At 49.4% G+C, this 19,615-nt stretch overlaps 1 protein-coding gene across 4 annotated transcripts in view; it reads left to right on the forward strand.

Annotated features, from left to right (window-relative positions):
• Positions 1-18,948, forward strand: part of SNX29 (sorting nexin 29) — a 599,088-nt gene extending 580,140 nt beyond the window's left edge. For all 4 annotated transcript variants that reach the window (XM_061402536.1, XM_061402537.1, XM_061402539.1 and 1 more), the window contains one exon: positions 13,559-18,948. In XM_061402536.1, coding sequence (XP_061258520.1) covers positions 13,559-13,688 — 130 coding nt within the window. In that variant the 3' untranslated portion in view covers positions 13,689-18,948. The remainder of the gene's footprint in view (positions 1-13,558) is intronic.
• Positions 18,949-19,615: the final 667 nt, after the last annotated feature.

The following is a 19,615-nucleotide window of genomic DNA, read 5'->3' on the forward strand; positions in this document are numbered from 1 at the left end:
AAAGCCGAAAGTTGAAATGGTAGAAATCTATCAACACAGAGCAGCAATCCCATCAGAGCACTACTGAAATCACGCGAGAAAGATCCTGAGACTACAGTACAGGATTTGCTGAAATGGGGTATGCAGTCCCCCAGTGATAGATGTGCCCTCCCCAATTCAAGTTGTTCCCAAAGATCAGACCATCAGTGCTAAAGGCACAGCCACTTGGATGGCAGCTCCCAGCAAATGGAGTATTGACCGGCCCTCAAAAGCCACTTCCTAAGTGAAATGAACAGCAAATCTCTCCTTGAAATCACTTTCACTGATGAGTGGTTGAGACCACTGGATCAATTTCACCTCTGAGCTGGGAACGGGAACACCATGCCAATGTGCCCCCAGAGGCTTATTAAAAGAAATAGTCCTCCCCTCTCCAGGGCTCCTGGCAGGGGCCACTTTCACAAGGTTGGTCTCCCTCGGTGCCTTGATGGTGGCCAGCACTGGAGAGTGAGTTTCCGAACAAATGCTGAACACATCTCAGGAACGGGAGAGCAGGCAGGATGAAGGGGCTCCTGGGCTCAGCTCTGGTCCCCCATACCCGCAGGAGAGGAGAGGAAGAGGGTACCCTGGGGATGTCTGGGCTGTCTCCATGGGCAGCCATCAGACCTCAGGAGGCTGTTTGTCCACCACCTTCCAGCTGAAGACCCAGTTCTAGCTGAGCTGAGTGCCACATGTAAGGTGTCAGCCCTGGGGAAGCCACATCCCCAGAAAGGTCCCTAACCCCGCGACAGGGGGTCGCTGCAGCTCAGGACAGCCGGCACCTTGTGGGCCTGGGGAAGGAAGCCACGGCACCATTGCCTTCCTGGTCTCCTGCCCGCTGGTTGGAACTGAGCCTCCAGGACGAACCCTTCACGGCCCCGGAAATGGCTCCAGCAGCCCCACAGGGTTGACAGGGCTCGGTGATGACTGGGCTCAGTTCCCTCCGAGAGAGAGTGAGCCACACTGGAGGCTGGCCAAAGCCGAGTTGAGAAGCAGGTGAAGAGAGGGGACATTTACTAAGCATCCTCTCTGCAAGCTAGCCATCCAAGTACAGAGTGCGTCCCTCAGCTGTCAACAGCCTTCCAGAGAAGATCCTGTAATACTCTTCTTCTTTTCTGCTTTTTAACATTTGCCATTTTAAAAACAGCCTTACTAAAATAGAGTTCACACACAATTCACCTATTTAAAATGTACACAAGTCAGTCATCTGTAGGGACTTACCTGGTAGTCCAGTGGATAAGAATCTGCCCTGCAATGCAGGGGACGCAGTTCAGTCCTTGGTCAGGAAACTAAAATCCCACATCCGTGGGGCAACTGAGCCTGTGTCACAACTACTGAGCCTGTGCACCCCAACTGGAGAGTCCATGCACTGCGGTGAAAGATCCCACATAACACAACCAAGACCCCACTGACTGTAACTAGGGCCCCATGCAGCCAAATAATGAAATTTTTTTGAATCAGATTTTAGTATATTCACACATATACACAGCCATCGCCACCGTTGTTTTTAGTGCATTTTTATCGCTTGGAAGAGAAAGCCCACACCTTGCTTGCTCCTGGAAATTACACACATTTACTTTGTCTCTCGAGATTGCCCTGTTTTACCGTATAGAAACAGAATCATCATGTGGGTTTTTGCATCTGGCGTCTTCACCGAGCACCGCTGCAAGGCTCATCCACGCAGTAGCACATGGAGAGGGCAGGGTTTCTCTCTCCTCTCTCGGGGTTTCTCACCTTTGTTGTCGTTCAGTCACTAAGTCGTGTCCAGCTCTTTGTGACCCCATAGACTGCAGCACACCAGGCCTCCCTGTCCATCACCAGCTCCCAGCGCTTGCTCAAACTCATGTCCATCGAGTCAGTAATGCCATCCAACCATCTCGTCCTCTGTCGTCCCCTTCTCCTCCTGCCCACAATCTTTCCCAGCATCAGGGTCTTTTCTAATGAGCCAGCTCTTCACATCAGGTGGCCAAAGTATTGGAGCTTCAGCTTCAGCAGCAGTCCTTCCAGTGGACATTCAGGGTTGATTTCCTTTAGGACTGGCTGGTTTGATCTCCTTGTCTGAATCAAACCGACATAAGATGGAAGAACAGGGGAAGCTCATCCAGGTTTGTAGAAGGGTCGTGTGACATGGGAGCCTTAGTAAGGAAGTGAAGACCCAAAGAAATGGCCTGGCCAAACCTACCTGCTGTTTCTTGAGCTGATTTTATGTTTTGTGAACAGGAAGGATCAATTGTGAAAAAGTAACTAAACTGTGTGAGTAGGGCCAAGGAAGACAGTAATTTTAACAAGACCTATTTGTACAGAATTTGCTCCATCTCAGCTTCTCATCCTCAACAGTGAGAGCGTGACTTTCCTTCTGGTGTGGTGAGGACGTCTCTCACTTGGCAATTCTGTCTCCTGCTTTAATGAAAAATGGGAAGGTCAGAGTGTTTGCTTGCATTCACTTCCTTTCAAGTGCCTTTAACCCCAAAACAGTCAGTATGCAGAGCGGCCTTTTGGTGTGTGGTATATTCTGCCACCTTCAGCCGTATCAATGATTCATGCCTCCTGTGGCTGCGTAAAATTCCATTGAGTGGATAAACTACGTTCTGTTCATCCATTCCACCGATACACATTTGCATTATTTCTAAGTTCTGGCTGTTATAAATGATGCTGTTTTCCACATTCATGTACTAGTTTCTACGTGGACATGTTTTCATTTCTCCAGGGTGTATACCAAGAAGAATCGCCGGATCACATGGTCATTCTGTGTTTAACCATCTGAAGAATTGCCAGACTGTTTTCCAAAGCTGCACAATTTAATGTCCCTACTGGCAGTGTGGCCGGGTTCTGATTTCCCATCTTTGCTGGCACTTACCTGTCTTTTCAACAATCACCATCCCAGTGGGTGCGAAGTCGTGTCTTATTTTGTTGGGGTTTTTTAAAATATTTCTTTTTGGCTGTATCAGGTCTTAGTTGCAGCTCGTGGGGTCTTGTTGAAGCGCGTGGCCTCATGCGGCACACGGCTTCTCTCTAGTTAAAGCACACAGGCTCGGTAGTTGTGGCTCTCAGGCTTAGTTGCCTCAAGGCATATGGGATCTTAGTTCCCTGACAAGGGATCACCTTCCCCCGACACCGGAAGGCGGATTCTTAACCACTGGGCCACCAGGGACGTCCCTCCTATTGTGGTCTTGATGTACATTTCCTGATAAGGATGTTGAGCATCTTTCCGTGTGCTTGTTGGTCCTCTGTATTGGCTATTCACATCCTTTGCCCGTTTGTTGATTGAGTTGTCTTTTCACTGTGATGCGATCCCTTCTTACAGGTGAGGAATCTCAGTCCCAGGGCGCATCAGTGACCATCCAGGCAGTCAGCTGGTAAATGACAGAGTCCGAGAATTTCTGTCCCCATGGTTCCTGCCCTTCTTAGCTGTGGAAATGGGTGAGATCACTGTCTCCTGGATGCAAGGTGCTCCTTCATGCGGAAAAGGTAGAGATTTTTAAATACAGCCTTTCTCAGCCAGGCTTCGTAAGACTGAAGTAAAATTTTCATGTGGTAGCATTTCCCCTTTTTGTTATATAGTTCTGTGAGTTTTGAAGGATGCGCAGGGTCACAGCACCACCGGAACAGCCCCCAGGACCCCCCAGTGCCTGTCTGTAGCCAGTCTCTGGCGCCCGCCGCTGCGGCTTCTGTCCCTATACTTTTGCCTTTTCCAGAATGTCTTAGGAAGGAATCAGGTAGGGTGTAGCCTCTGAGTCTGGCTTCTGTCATTTAGCAGAACGCCTTTGAGATTTACCCATGTTACCAAGAATACACATTTTGAAGGAGGGAACAACCATTTGGGGTGGTAAATGAGCCAGTGGTGATATCTAGGAAATGTTTTTTTTTTTTTTTTAATTTAATATTAATATGCTTACATCTATGTTTATGGATGATTTTGCATAAGCCAAAGTAACCTAAAAACAGAGGTGAAGAAAAATCTTGGGTATTATATAGGAGGTGTGCAGATAATGAAAGGTGGGAGGTTAAAGCATCAGAGATGATAAGGCAGTATTCAGGAAACATGGCTCCATGTTCCCATCACAGCTCCGGGCAGGGTGACCCTGGTCTCCAGGATAAAGAGGCCATGGCCCTGAGAATCATATCCCCAGCGTGGCGTGCTCCGCCGGGTACCAGAGGAGCCTCAAGGTCATCTAGACCATTGGTTCTGACCGTCCCATGTGTGGTCTGGAACTTGTCCCAGAGGGAGTGTTCTCTAAGCGGGAGGAACCACAAGCAAAGTAGTAAGACCTCCCCTCACCTTTGCAAATAGTTGGATTGTGCTCATGTGTATTATGTCTCCTTAGTTGGCAAACTGACAACCTGAGGTTGAGTTTGTTGCCATTAAGACGTCATCTCGGGCCTTCTTGCTGGCAGTCCAGTGGTTAGGACTCTGCACTTCACGGCAGAGGGTGCAGGTTTGGTGCCTGGTGGAGGAACAAGATCCTTCATGCTTGTGATGTGGCCCAAAAGTCATCGCTTGCCACGGGCTGACTGGGTTCCCACCTTTGAAAAGGTAGTTTGTAGAACTCATGTAGACCAGAGGTGTCTACATCATCTGGGGCCCTTCCTGGCCCACGTAGACTTGGGCAGCTGCAGGCCCCGCCACCTGTCTTGCTCCCCATGGAGTCTTTTGCTGGCTGCTCTTCCTGCCCAGAAAGCCCTTTCCATCCCCCTCTACTCCACTGAGCCTTACCCCCCCCCACCCCCCTACCTCAGTGCTCAGGCCCCCTCCAGAGACCCTCCCAGCCCCTGACTCTACCGCTGTGTATATTCATCATCATTTCCCCCTCTCCCTCCACCACCCCTGCCCCTGTTTTGAGTAACTTAAGGGTAGAAACTGTTGTCTTGATGTCCCCAGAGTTTAGCACAGGGTCTGGCCTTATCTCAAGGGAAACAGTGGTTTGATCTTCCTTTACAGGAGGGTCACGATTTTTCCACCCTTGTTCCCCGATGGATCCACCTATTTGCTCACTTATTTCCTTAAGCTGTCTCGAAACAGCCCTGCCAAATTCCAGAGCTCTTCTGTCTCTGTAAATTTTAGGGCTCCTCTTCCAGAAAACCTAGTCTGATCTCTTCAGAGAAGGTTTCTTTCTCCGTCTCCTGCCCCCAGGACAGACAGATGGAAGACTTGAGCTGTGCTAGTAAAAGGAATGGGAGGTATATTATTTTCCTTTTATTTCGGCCATGCCATGCAGCTTGTGGGATCTCAGTTCCCCAACCAGGGATCCGACCCACACCCCCTACAGTGAAAGTATGGAGTCTTAACCACTGGACCACCAAGGAACTCCCTTGAGGTTTATTTCTGTCATTTGTAAAATCTTTATAAAAGCTTCTACCCACTTCCTTTGATATATTGATGCCTCAGCCATCAGAGTTCTTAAGATTTTGCTGGCTAGAATTTGCCTGTGCCTCTGAATTTTATCTCAGAGATCCTGGGGTCTTAAGGAGCCAGTTATATTCCTATTTATAACAGATTCAATTCATATGTGTTGAATGATACGTAAACAGTAGGGAGAACCAATATTATACCCATTTCACAGATCAGAAAACTGAGTCTTGGGGAGGAGATGTATCTTCCTCTAAGGTCCTAAGGGGTCTAAGTGAAGGCACCTAGGTCTTCTGCCTTTGAATATGGGGTTTCTATTATTCCATACACCTTTAGGATCTATTCTTATGATGGAGGTGGGGCCTTTCTTGCCCTCCATACCCCCCTTTTCTTGTCTGCAAAATTGGGGTAGACGTGTGTGCTCAGTCTTGTCTGACTCTTTGCAACTACTTGTACTGTAGCCCGCCAGGCTCCTTTCTCTGTCCATGGGATTTTCCAGGCAAGAGTACTAGAGTGGGTTATCTGCTTCCTCCAGGGGACCTTCCCAACCCAGGGATTGAATCCATGTGTCCAGCATTGGCAGGCAGATTCTTTACCACTGAGCCACTGTGGAAGCCCTGGGGTAGACAGACCTTCCGCATTAAAACAGAATCGGGTAGATGAGGAACGTAATTTTGCCTTGCTCAGTGGTTCTGCTCCTGCCCAGACCCAGACTCACCAGCCCGCTTTATTATAACATCATCGTCAGCAGGAGGTAAAAAGAACTTCTTGGTGGCCTGATTTCTATTGATGGGGCCAGGTGAGAAACACACCCCTCCTTTAAATCTCAGTAGTGCAGGTGGCTCACAAAGGCTGTAAACGATGAGGAATTGCGAGACCAGCGTTGACACACACACACCAGCACCCACCCACCCACCCACCCAGCAGGAAGCTGCTATATAACACAAGGAGCTCAGCTCCATGCTCTGATGACCCAGGAGGGCGAGGGAGGCTCAAGAGGAAGGGGATACGTGTAGCTGATTCGCGTTGTTGTACAGCAGAAGCACTGTAAAACAATTACACTCCAATGTAAAAAGTCAAATACAGGACTGTTGACTGTAGGTAGTGTTGTACAGATCTTGAACTTAACTCATCTTTTTTAAAATTTAATTTTATATTGGAATATAGTTGATCTACAATGTTTTGGTTTCAGGTGTATGTTCATTTTTTTAAGATTCTTTTCCCAGATAAGTCATTACAGAATATTGAGTAGAGTTTCCTCTGCTATATAGTAGGTCCTTGTTGATTATTTTACATATAGCAGTGTGTATCCGTTAATCCTAAATTCCTAATTTGCCCCCTGCCCCCAAACACGTTTCTCCTTTGGTAACCAAAAGTTTGTTTTTCAAGTCTGTTGAAGAACAGACTTGTTGAGTCTGTTTTGGTTTTGTAAATAAGTTCCTTTGTATCATTTTTTAGCTTACATGTAAGTGATACCACATGATATTTGTCTTTGACTTCCTTCACTAAGTACAATGACCTCTAGGTCTGTCCAGGTCGCTGCAGAGCACAGTATTTCATTCTTTGCAGCTGTAATGGACACGGCTGTATCCATTGTGTGTGTGTGTGTGTATAGACACATATATCTGTATTATGTTTATATAATATATATATACATTAATGTATGCATGTATGTATACACACACACACATATTTTTTAATCCATTCCCTTCTCAATGGACGTTTAGGTTGCTTCCATGTCTTGGCTGTTGTAAACAGTGCTGCAGTGAACATTCAGTTCAGTCGCTCAGTCGTGTCCAACTCTTTGTGACCCCATGAATCGCAGCACGCCAGGCCTTGCTGTCCATCACCAACTCCCGGAGTTCACTCAGACTCACGTCCATCGAGTCAGTGATGCCACCCAGCCATCTCATCCTTTGTCGTCCCCTTCTCCTCCTGCCCTCAATCCCTCCCAGCATCAGAGTCTTTTCCAATGAGTCAACTCTTCGCATGAGGTGGCCAAAGGACTGGAGTTTCAGCTTTAGCATCATTCCTTCCACATTAGGGTGTATATATCTTTTCAAATTACGGTTTTGTCCAGATAAATGCCCAGAAATGGGATTGCAGGGTCATACAGTAGATCTATTTCTAGATTTTTAAGGAACCACCATACTGTTCTCCATTGGGATTGTACCAATTTACATTCCCACCAACAGTGTAGGAGGGCTACGTTCTCTCTCCACCGTCTCCAGCATTGGTTGTTTGTAGATTTTTTTATGTTAGCCATTCTGATCAGTGTGAGGTGACACCTCATTGTAATTTTGATTTGCATTTCTCTAATAATTAGCAATATTGAACATCTTTTCATGTACCTCTTGGCCATCTGTATGTCTTCTTTGGGGAAATGTCTACTTAGGTCTTCTGCCCATCTTTTGATTGGGTTATTTTTTTGTCATAGAACTACATGAGCTGTTCATAAATTTTGTCGATTAATCCCTTGTTGGGTGCTTTGTTTGCAAATATGTTCTCCCATTCTGTGGGTTGTCTTTTGGTTTTATTTATGGTTTCCCTTGCTGTGCAAAAAACCTTTTTAAGTTTCACTAGGTCCCATTTGTTTATTTTTGTTTTCATTTTGATTATTCTAGGAGATAAGATACTGCTGTGATTTATGTTCAAAGTGTTCTGCCTGTGTTTTCCTCTGGGAGTTTTATAGTATCTGATCTTTAGTCCATTTTGAGTTTAGAACTTAAGTCAATTGAGACATTTTTGCCTGTCAATTAGTAACTCCCTACTCACCCCCTCCCTCATCCCCCTCTGAGTTCGACTATTTTGGACACCTCCTGTAATTGGAATCATGCAGTTATCTGTCCTTGTGGCTGGCTTGTTTCATTTAGCAGGAGGACACTATACTATTGCATATGTCAGCATTTCATTTTTTCTTGTAAGGCTTGCATATTGCTTTGTATGGATGAAACTTTTTTTTTTATCCATTCATAGAGATCTAAGTTAATAATTGCACATCTTGCCTGTTGGGAGTGCAGAGAGAGCACTTCCAGATCCTGATTTCTATTCTTTCCGATAAATATTTACTCTACCCTAGAAGCCATTCCAAGCCGATGAGACACTTGCCTGAGGAAACGCAGTGCACTCTCTCCTCACTCCCACAGTGCCATCTCTGAGTGGCAGCCCCAGGCAGGAGGCTTAGGGGCAGGCAACCCCCCTATCCCCCTCCCCTCTGCTGATCCTCACATAGTAGGTGCCTTTGGAGAAACCAAATTAAGTACCAAAGCCCTGGCCCCATGACTCAGAACTGTCCCCCACTCCGGCCTTTCTCCAGTCCTCTGAGGAGCCGGCTCCTCCAGGGACCACAGGCCCTCACCTCCCAAGCTGGGCAGGAGAGTCAAGGGGAGAGAGATTTGAAGATGGAGGCAGGAGCCGTGACCCTTAGAGTGCCTGGAAAGGCTGGAAAGGCCAACTTCTGGCCTTTAGAATCTCCCTTGGAGCCTTCCGGGGCTTCCCAGTGATAGCTTATGGTGAATGATGTCGGATTCCTGATCTCTGAAGGAGGAGATTGAGCTTCGGGACCAGGCTTGATCACTCAAGAGCTTTTGTGTAGCAAAGTTTTATTAAAGTAAGAAAAGGGACAGAGCAAGCTTCTGACACAGACATCAGAAGAGGGATGGAGTGCCCCCCCCCACTAGTCTAAGCAAGGGAGTTATATAATTTAACTGGTTATTACAAGAAATCAAAAGAATGTCTCAAGGTTGTTCAGTTCAGTTCAGTCACCCAGTCATGTCTGACTCTTTGCAACCCCATGAATAGCAGCACGCCAGGCCTCCCTGTCCATCACCAACTCCCAGAGTTCACCCAAACTCCTGTGCATCGAGTTGGTGATCCCATCCAGCCATCTCATCCTCTGTCGTCCCCTTCTCCTCCTGCCCCCAATCCCTCCCAGCATCAGTCTTTTCCAATGAGTCAACTCTTCGCATGAGGTGACCAAAGTACTGGAGTTTCAGCTTCAGAATCGGTCCTTCCAATGAACACCCAGGACTGATTTCCTTTAGGATGGACTGGCTGGATCTCCTTGCAGTCCAAGGGACTCTCAAGAGTCTTCTCCAACACCACAGTTCAAAAGCATCAATTCTTCGGTGCTCAGCTTTCTTCACAGTCCAACTCTCACATCCATACATGACCACAGGAAAAACCATAGCCTTGACTAGACAGACCTTTGTTGGCAAAGTAATGTCTCTGCTTTTGAATATGCTATCTAGGTTGGACATAATTTTCCTTCCAAGGAGTAAGCAGCTTTTAATTTCATGGTTGCAGTCACCATCTGCAGTGATTTTGGAGCCCAAAAAAGTCTGACACTGTTTCTTCATCTATTTCCCATGAAGTGGTGGGACCAGATGATCTTAGTTTTCTGAATGTTGAGCTTAAGCCAACTTTTTCACTGTCCTCTTTCACTTTCATCAAGAGGCTCTTTAGCTCTTCACTTTCTGCCATAAGGGTGGTGTCATCTGCATATCTGAGGTTATTGATATTTCTCCCAGCAATCTTGATTCCAGCTTGTGCTTCTCCCAGCCCAGCATTTCTCATTGATGTACTCTGCATAGAAGTTAAATAAGCAGGGTGACAATATACAGCCTTGATGTATTCCTTTTCTATTTGGAACCAGTCTGTTGTTCCATGTCCAGTTCTAACTGTTGCTTCCTGACCTGCATATAGGTTTCTCAAGAGGCAGATCAGGTGGTCTGGTATTCCCATCTCTTTCAGAATTTTCCACAGTTTATTGTGATCCACACAGTCAAAGGCTTTGGCATAGTCAATAAAGCAGAAATAGATGTTTTTCTGGAACTCTCTTGCTTTTTCGATGACCCAGCGGATGTTGGCAATTTGATCTCTGGTTCCTCTGCCTTTTCTAAAACCAGCTTGAACATCTGGAAGTTCACAGTTCATGTATTGCTGAAGCCTGGCTTGGAAAATTTTGAGCATTACTTTAGTAGCGTGTGAGATGAGTGCAATTGTGCAGTAGTTTGAGCATTCTTTGGCATTGCCTTTCTTTGGGATTGGAATGAAAACAGACCTTTTCCAGTCCTGTGGCCACTGCTGAGTTTTCTAAATTTGCTGGCATATTGAGTGCAGCACTTTCACAGCATCATCTTCCAGGACTTGAAATAGCTCCACGGAATTCCATCACCTCCACTAGCTTTGTTCGTAGTGATGCTTCCTAAGGCCCACTTGACTTCACATTCCAGGATGTCTGGCTCTAGGTGAGTGATCACACCATCGTGATTATCTGGGTCGTGAAGATTTTTTTTGTACAGTTCTTCTGTGTATTCTTGCCACCTCTTCTTAGTATCTTCTGTTAGGTCCATACCATTTCCATTATCGAGCCCATCTTTGCATGAAATGTTCCTTTGGTATCTCTAATTTTCTTGAGATCTCTAGTCTTTCCCATTCTATTGTTTTCCTCTATTTCTTTGCATTGATCACTGAGGAAGGCTTTTTTATCTCTCCTTACTATTATTTGGAACTCTGCATTCAAATGGGAATATCTTTTTTTTCTCCTTTGTTTTTCTCTTCTCTCCTTTTCACAGCTATTTGTAAGGCCTCCCCAGACAGCCATTTTGCTTTTTTGCATTTCTTTTCCATGGGGATGGTCTTAATCCCTGTCTCCTGTACAATGTCATGAACCTCCATCCATAGTTCATCAGGTACTCTATCAGATCTAGTCACTTTAATCTATTTCTCACTTCCACTGTACAGTCATAAGGGATTTGATTTAGGTCATACCTGAATGGTCTAGTGGTTTTCCCTACTTTCTTCAATTTAAGTCTGAATTTGGCAATAAGACTCACTCCCATAATATACATTTTAAGATAACAGGATCAGTTGGAAGCTTTTCAGGAAGGAGAAACTGTCCTCAAGCAGGAGACAGCGTTGTTATATAATCCTTAAGCTGAGTTGTTTGTTGTGTAATCATCAGTTCTGGGCTTAAAGAAAAAACTGTATTACATGACTAAGACTAAGGAATGTAGAGGAGAAAAAAAGACGTTTGTCCTTTCCCCCTTGAGAATTCCAGACCCTTATCTCCTCCTCGGGGACCCCGGATTTCTTATCAACCTGCCTAGGAATTGACTCTCTCACCAGGTGGCTCAGCAGTGAAGAACCCACCTGCCAACGCGGGAGATGCAGGTACAGTCCCTGGGTCGGGAAGATCCCCTGGAGAAGGAAATGGCAACCCACTGCAGTATTCTTGCCTGGGAATCCCATGGACCGAGGAGTCTGGTAGGATATACAGCCCATGGTGTCAGAGAGTCAGACACGACTGAGCACACACACTGGTACATCTTGAGTGAAGTTGCTCAGTCATGTCCGATTCTTTGCTACCCTGTGGACTGTAGCCCTCCAGGCTCCTCTGTCCATGGGATTCTCCAGGCCAGAATACTGGAGTGGGTAGCCATTCCCTTCTCCAGGGGATCTTCCCCACCCAGGGATCGAACCCAGGTCTCCCTCATTGTGGGCAGATGCTTTAACCTCTGAGCCACCAGAGAAGTCCGGTACATCTTGAACGTGGCCTCATCACACCCACTGAGGCCTGCCGGCCTCCAGAACTGTAAGACATCTCAGTGTGTGCTAGCGTGCAGCAGCTGTGGGAAATAAGACCGAGTTCACCGCCTGTACGTTCACAGCCCTGGCCCTGTGTGCTTGGAGCAGTGACCTTGGCAGTGGGCACTTCAAATGCAACCAGACCAGGGACATCACCTTCTTGAGTCCTCCAGCTGCTGCCTCCACCCACTGCTCCTGTGCCCAGAGCCTCGGGGCCCCACCCCCCATCCCAGGCCCTTCCTGCCTTGCTTGGGACTCCCCACTCAGGCAGGCTTTGTACCCTAAGTCTTAGAGTGAGCGCATGATGCTTTTAGCCCTCCTTCGGACTGTGAGCTCCACAGGGTCTGGAAGAATCCATTTTGCTGTTTACCCCTAGTGCCTTGCACAGTGCTTGGCCCACGTGGGTGTGCAAAGATTCATGGAGTAAACAAGTATATCCTTCAGGTGTTTTCTGTATACCCCTTCTACTGTGCTGTAACGTGGGTTGGAATTGAGAAATGGAATATTTCCTGCCATATCAATAAACAAAGACTGTCATAGGCATCAGTAATTATGGATGGTGACCCCCCTGAGGAAACTCAGGAAGGAAAGAATACCCACCATCTAGCAGCCATCAGATTGCCGGCACTCCTTACTGTGAGCCCCTGGGAAACTCAGGATGAGGAAACTCGATACTGGCCCCAGACGGCTGAGGTGCACATCAAAGGAATGATTTCAGAGGAAGAGTCAGCCCGGGCTCTTGCATCTTCCCGTACATAGAAAAGTGCTAAATCCCTTAACTTGGGATATCTGGTTTTCTTTAAACAACAACAACTTTTTGACATTCAGACTGCCTGCCCTTTGTTGCAAAACTTCTTTTAATATATATAACCTGACTCCCCTCCTTGCCTCCTCGGAGCAGGTCTCTCAGGGACACTTGAGATGCTTTCTCTCGGCTTGAAGTCCAAACATTCCCAATGAATAAAACATAACTCTCAGCTTTTAGGTTGTATTTTTTAGGTCTGCAGAAGTGTACACCCTCACTGGCCCGTAAACGCACGTCTGTTCCCCTTTGTTCGTGGGCTGCCGCCGTCTTGCGATGTGAGGGCTTTATATCCAGGACCAGTGAGCCCCTCACACTGGACTCGCAAGTAGTTCCCCATTTTTGGCTCGTTCACGCAGTGCTGTTGTGAACGCCCTTACAATTAGACGTGGGCAGACCTCTGATTATTCTTTTAGGATCGACTCCACCGGAATTCCGTCTCCTGGGTTTTCGCATCTTTTGACTTTTAAATGCAGTGTTCTCCAAAGCAGTTTTTTTCTTTTCTCTTTGAAATGTGCCTTTGCTGGAAGATCAGTGAAAACGGTGAGAAGAAAGCCAAGACCAGAATCTTCTTTCATCGACTTAAAAGAGGGTCCGGAACTGCGGCCCCACAACTGTGCTGGTCACAGCAGAGAGGAGGTTTATTTCTCCAGGTTGTTCTCGCCACCCAGCCAGGCAGCCGCCGTGGCCCTGAGCCACTCCCGCTGCTCCCCTCTCCCCCCTCAGCCCCCAGCGGCTGCCCTGCCTGTGACCAGTTGCCCTCAGAACTCCTGACTTACCCCGATTCTCCCCACTCTGTCTTACAGCGACATCACCCCTCCCGGAGACGCACTAACCAAGAACAGCCGGCCCAAAGTGGCTTCCCGCTTCCCCAAGCTGGCCCGAGGGCACCCCAGGGAGACACGCAACGTGGAGCCCCAGAGCGGTGACCTCTGACCTCGCCGGTACCCCGGACTTGGGCCCTACGTGCTGCACCAGCCGTCTCCACCCCGGCCACGGCAGCTGGCCCCTGCCACCTCGGAGGGACCACCCTACCCCCACCGGTGAACCCCAGAGAGCACACCTGCCCTGCCAGGCGTGTGACACCCCGATTAAACTGGGCTGTGTGAGAGCAGGGCGGCTCCTCGCTGGACGGATGTGGGCACGTGGGCCCTGCTCTCCCTGCGCCCCACCTTGGGCCTCGAGGGCCAGGCATTCCCCTTCCTCCAGCCCAGAGGCCAACTGGAGGGCTCAGAGTCAGAGCCCCCTGGTCGCGATGCACAAGTCTGTCGCATTTGGTCAGAAGTTTCATTCACCTCTTGACTCTTTCCCACGTGGGAATTCGAATGACTGTTACTTCCCTACCCCCGTTTAATGTAATTGCCTGCTACAACCTATGAACACGGAGGGGGAGCTAGTTCCTTTCCGCATACGCCCCGCCAGGGATCAGTAGACACCTTAGTTCTTGCCACCAGGTTCCAGGGAGACAGCCCCGTGACCTTCGTGCAGCAGCGCCATTAGGGATGAGGAACGGTGGCTCTTGGAGAACTTCCTACCTCCTCTCTGGTTGGTTCTGGAAGGACTGGCCCCTGTAGGAAGCCTACATGTACCTGGTCAGGCCAGCCATCAGCAGCAACCTAGTGACCTGAACCAGAAAGCCCTGAGCTATCTAGGGGTTGGTGGCCTTGGCCGCCAAAGCCAAGAGGAGTCCTCAAGGCTTTGAAAGACTCGGTTCTGGAAGTACTTCAGAAGCTTCTGTGGGCCTCTGGGGGTTCTGTGGAGCTCAGCGTGACTCTCTGTGAACTTGGGTGAATGTGACTCACTCTGAACAAATCATGATTGTCCCCTAAAGACAGCACATGTGTTGTTGGCCAGTATGCTCTCGGTGGGAGCAGGGCGCTGGGTGCATCCCAAGATTGACCCCTCTGCTCCCCCCATTCAGAGAGCACCCCACCACCAGCAGCAGCAGTTGGGAACAGGAGGAGAACAGCATCAGGTCCCCCCATGGGACCAGAGCTGTTTGGCCAGTTTTAACATCCAGAAGCGTGGAACTCTTCCCCACCCTGGGTAGGAGTCACCCTCAGCTGCTGATACAAAGGACCAAAAGGTGGCATAAATGTGTGAAAAGCAGAGGGCTGAGCACACCTCAGCCCATGCCTGGGTGAGCAATGTGGGTCGTCATCGAGCCTGTAGTGGAAACCCTGGAAGGGCCAGCCTGGAAGGGCTGTGCCGCACGCCCCGTGCTCACCAGAGGGAGGTGTGTCAGAACTGACATTTGCACACGGCCCTCCAGGGACTCAAGGAGGCTGCAGCAACTTCAGAGGGGACATTCTACCTGGTGAGCTAGGCCCAGGGGAGCGACACGAGCCGGCTGTCCTGCATGGATGGAGGTGGCAGTGTGTGTACGTGGGGGCCCTGCTGTCGGCCTGTGGGGGTCAGAGGACCCAAGGGACAGCGTGTCCCAGAAAGGCAGCATGGTTGGTTTCCCCCTCGTGTGCCCAGGGATCCACTGCACAGGCACTGTGCTGGAATCCCACGCCCCAGAGCACTGCCGTGAACATAGAGCCCTCCTCCACCCAGGCCTCCGGGACCATATGGAAGTTCCAGCTGCCCCAGAGCTCCGCCCCGCACGTGGGGCCCTCCACAGGGGTCACTTTGAGGCCAGCTGATGGCTGCACAGCCAGATCTGAACCCAGGGTGTCGTCTCTCTGTTCACGTGAGACCCAGAATAGATCCAGCGCCCCAACATTCTCCAGGGTTCTGATCAGCCAGGCTGTGTTGGCGCCTGACCCCAAACAAACACATCTGAGAACGATTTCTAGCCTCACCTTCTCCAGCTACCCCACCAAGAAGCGGCTTTGATGTTCTGTGCATGGAGTGAAAACACAGCAAAAAAAGAAAAAAAGGCACCCAGAGCTACAGCAGACAGATGCTGAGCGGGAGGCAGACATAAGAGCACTCTTGGCCTGTATTTGGAAAGGAGCAGCTCTGCCTTCCTGTTTTTAAAGCTTAATTATTCATGGGAAGCTTGCCCTGCCCTCCCACACTCGGGTTGTAGAAAGCATGTTCCTAGGGGCCCTGCGGGGGCCCCTCCAGGCTGCTTGCCCTCTGTGCCCCCGTTTCTGTGACCCTGCAGAAACCCCGATCTTCAGTCCGTCTGGTTTCAGCTCAGATACGCACGTGACATGCACATCACAGCTCCTCCTCCAGCCTTACCTCTGGAGTCACATGGAATGTTCTGCCATGATAGAGCCCTGCTCACCAGGGCGGTGGGATGGACTTAGAAGGGGCAGACCACCAGCTCCTGGAGAAAGAGAACAAAACCCTGAGGTCCAGGCCAGGATGTGGTTCACCCCCCTGAGGCCGTGTCATCATCTGTGCATCCACCCCCAATCTAAGTCAGGAGGCAGGATGTCCCCCCTGCCCCCGAGACCCATCAGGTGAAAGACAGCCCCCCAACAAAGGACCAGCTGACGCTGGCTTCTGTCTCCTTGATCAAAGATTCTTTAGCACCTAAGAAAGCGCTCCCCATTCTTCAGAAAGGAGCAGAAGGGCCCTTCTGTCTCCAGGCCTTGACCCTCTTGGCGCCCCACCTGCCCTGGGAGCAGGAAGCGCCCGCTCCAAGTCCCCAGAGCACAGTCCAGCAGGCTGTTCAGGGGTGGCTTCAGCCGGGTTGGGATGGAAGCCCAGCCAGGTCCAGCTCCGTTCGCATCTCACAGAAAAAGCAGAGACATCTCTCCTTAAGAGAAAACCAGAGCTCCCAGGGAGTGAGGGCTGAGGCTGGTGTATACCTCACCAGCTTTCTCGGCCACCGCTCCGCAGCCCCTGTGGAATCCTGGCTCGAAACTGCACAGATCTCTCTACAGTCAGGCCCTGGGGGAAGAGGCGGCTTTCCCAAGAGGCTGTTGCACCTCACGGAGGTCACCGTGAACACCATAGCCTAGCCCATCTAAGGGCTTCCTGGCCACAGAAGGATCACTGACAGAGCTGCAGAGACAGGGTACCATCCTGTGAGTCCTGGCAAGAGGCGCGAGCAGTGAGAGAGAGGCTGGTGAGCCGGGGTGTGTGGACCAGGTGTGGTCGCTCGGGGCCTGTTAGGATGCCTTCTTTGATAACCGCTGGATTCGACAGCACTGCCAGGCTGTGTTGTGCCTTTCAGAACACAGAGGCAGTCAAAGTTGTTTACACCCCGGGACTGGTAACACAGCTGCAGCCAGTTCCGAGAGGCAGCGGGCACTGGAGGCCCGAGAATTCATCCCCAGATTTTGGGCCCGGAAACAGGAAAGAAGTCCCTCCGGGCAGCCCAGGGGATCCGAAGCTTTGCTGCTTTTGTCTCCTGACACCCAGCGCCCTGGCATCTGGGGCCTGGGGTGGCCTCTTTGCTCATGAGAGAGTGTGCCCACCAGAGGGCCCGGTCCCAGGGTCCCAGGGTCCCAGGCCTCAGCCCCCGTACCTCACCTGCTCACCTTCACAGGGGTGCAGCCTGGAGCCGCCAGCTGGCCCCACACCTAGAAACCAGAGCCCGTTCTCAGGTCCCAGCAGACCTCTCCTAACCAGTCACCTTCAGCATCCTTCATCGCTCAGCCCGGCAGCTTGGTGCCAGCGCCCGTGCACAGGAGGCGCCTTCCTCTAGGAGGAGGATCTCGCCTGGGCGTATCACTGACTGGATCCTCAGCCTGGAGCTGGGATGGGCAGCCTCCAAGACCTGTCAGAGAAGGACCCTGAGCAGGAGCATCTGATGAGCTAAGAGCTTTCTCGAAGGAGCATGCCACGCTCAAGCTGCTACCCCAAAGGCAATAATTGTCTCAACTCTGCCTCAGTGTTCCCCTCCGGACAGTGCCACCCATGCTGAACCTCACCCCCGGGCTGGGTGTCCCCGGCAGGCAGGTGTCTGCTCACGAGCAAGGCCTTTTGCAACGATCATTTTTCAAAATATTGCACGTCGCTGCTTTACGTATCTGCTGTTCAGATTGGCTTTCTGTGTTAATCGCACAGTTGCAGCACTAGATATTTTATCTAACCTTGCCAAAAATGTCATTTTTCCTGTTTCCCTAACACGTGGTCTTGATTATGTGTCTAAAAGAGAACTTCAGCTCCCGGATTGATAGGAGCGAGCAGGGAGCACTGCCCACCTCCACGCTCTGAGCAGAGCAGCCCTCTGCCCGGCCCGCAGTGGAAACGCCCCTCCCTCAGTTCGTCTCGGCATTTTAGACCGTCCCGTTTGCCACCCTTGCCTGCTGCCAGGAATGGGCCTGATTTTGGTAGTTCTCAGTTCTAACAACCATATTGAATGGGTTTCCTTACTTAATCAATTTCTGAAGAGAAGCAAAAAAAAAAAAAAGAAGAAGAAAGAAAACTGGTTTTTCTAAAAGATGGGTGAGCTTATACCAAGGATGAGCAACCCCACTAGAAGAATAGAAGAACGTCCAGATCCACGAGGGTTTCATGGTCCAGGGATTCAGTTGTTTGTGGCACAGGGATGATTTGCCATCCTCACCGAAGACCACTAGCTGACCTGCCAAGATGCCCCCCTTGCCCTCAGATCCCATCACTGCCTTCACGAACTGCAAGGGGAGAGGCCATGCCCCTCCGGCAGTTCTCTCTGCCATCGCTTGAGGCCATACAAGGGGACGACCTTTGCAACAGCTGGGACGGAAGACACAGAAGACGGGATCGCAGGTTTACAACCAGCATTGAGATGAGCTGGAGAATGGGCATTGCCAGGAGTGAGGGGGTGGTGGAGCTAATTAGGGCTTCTTATTACCTGGGATCCATCCTGGAAAGAATGTCTTTACCTCTGTAACCTTAGCGGCACCATCTCCGGCATCACCATTTGGTAAAACACACTGCTTAACTCATCAGATGCTGACTTGGTGGTGGAAGAATTCTTTTGACTACAGGCTCCATGGTGACCCGTGAGTGGGTCCCCGTGAGCCGTCTGTTCGAGGGGGAACCGGCGACAAATCTGGAGTCTATGGTCTGGATGGAAGCAAGGCTGAGAAGCCCACAGATGGGCTGCAAAACACGTGGTATTATCTTAACTACCCTCTTCCGTTACGGTTTACACGATAGAATTTTTAAACAAATGTGTTTAATTTTCTAAAATCTCTTGTATTAAAATTTTCCTTTGGAATAAGCTGTGGTAATTTTGTTACAATCTAGTTGAGACACACCTCTTTACAATGACAAAATTAAAACGGTTACATTTTCTAAATTAGATATTCGGTTTATGGTCTAATTCTCCGCGTCCATTCTTTTTCAGCAGTTGGGGATTAGGTGAAGTTTCAGTATACATTATAAAAACTTCTTATAAGGCCTTTCACCATTTCACATGTTACCCTGAACAACATGATTTGATTGGACAAGCATCACTTTTATTTGAAGTAGAGCAGGAGCTTATGTTGAGTTATTAGGCAGATCTATATTAATTGGAGATGTAGCATCAAAATTCTATACAGAAAAAAAATTCCCTTCATTATAGGTTCCTATTCACTCAGAAACCATTTTTGGGCACCTACTGTATACCGTCATGCCAGGCCCTGGGCATACAGCAGTGGCCAAGGCAGAAAAGACCCCTGCCTTCTTGGACTAAGATTCCAAGTAAGACAGATGGACAATAATGTATATTTCTGTGTATCTGTCTATCTACACACACTTCCCTGGTGCCTTAGCAGTAAAGAATCTGCCTGCCAGTGCAGGAGACGCCAGAGACACAGGTTCAATCCGTGAGTCAGGAAGATCCCCTGGAGAAGGAAATGCCAACCTTCACCCGTATTCCCAGGAACATCCCCTGGACAGAGGAGCTTGGTGGGCTACAGTCCTTGGGGTTGCAAAGAGTCAGACACGACTGAGCATGCGTGTACGCATCTATCTAAACACACAGA

The sequence above is a fragment of the Bos javanicus genome, chromosome 25 (assembly GCF_032452875.1).
Source record: "Bos javanicus breed banteng chromosome 25, ARS-OSU_banteng_1.0, whole genome shotgun sequence".
Taxonomy (NCBI): domain Eukaryota; kingdom Metazoa; phylum Chordata; class Mammalia; order Artiodactyla; family Bovidae; genus Bos; species Bos javanicus.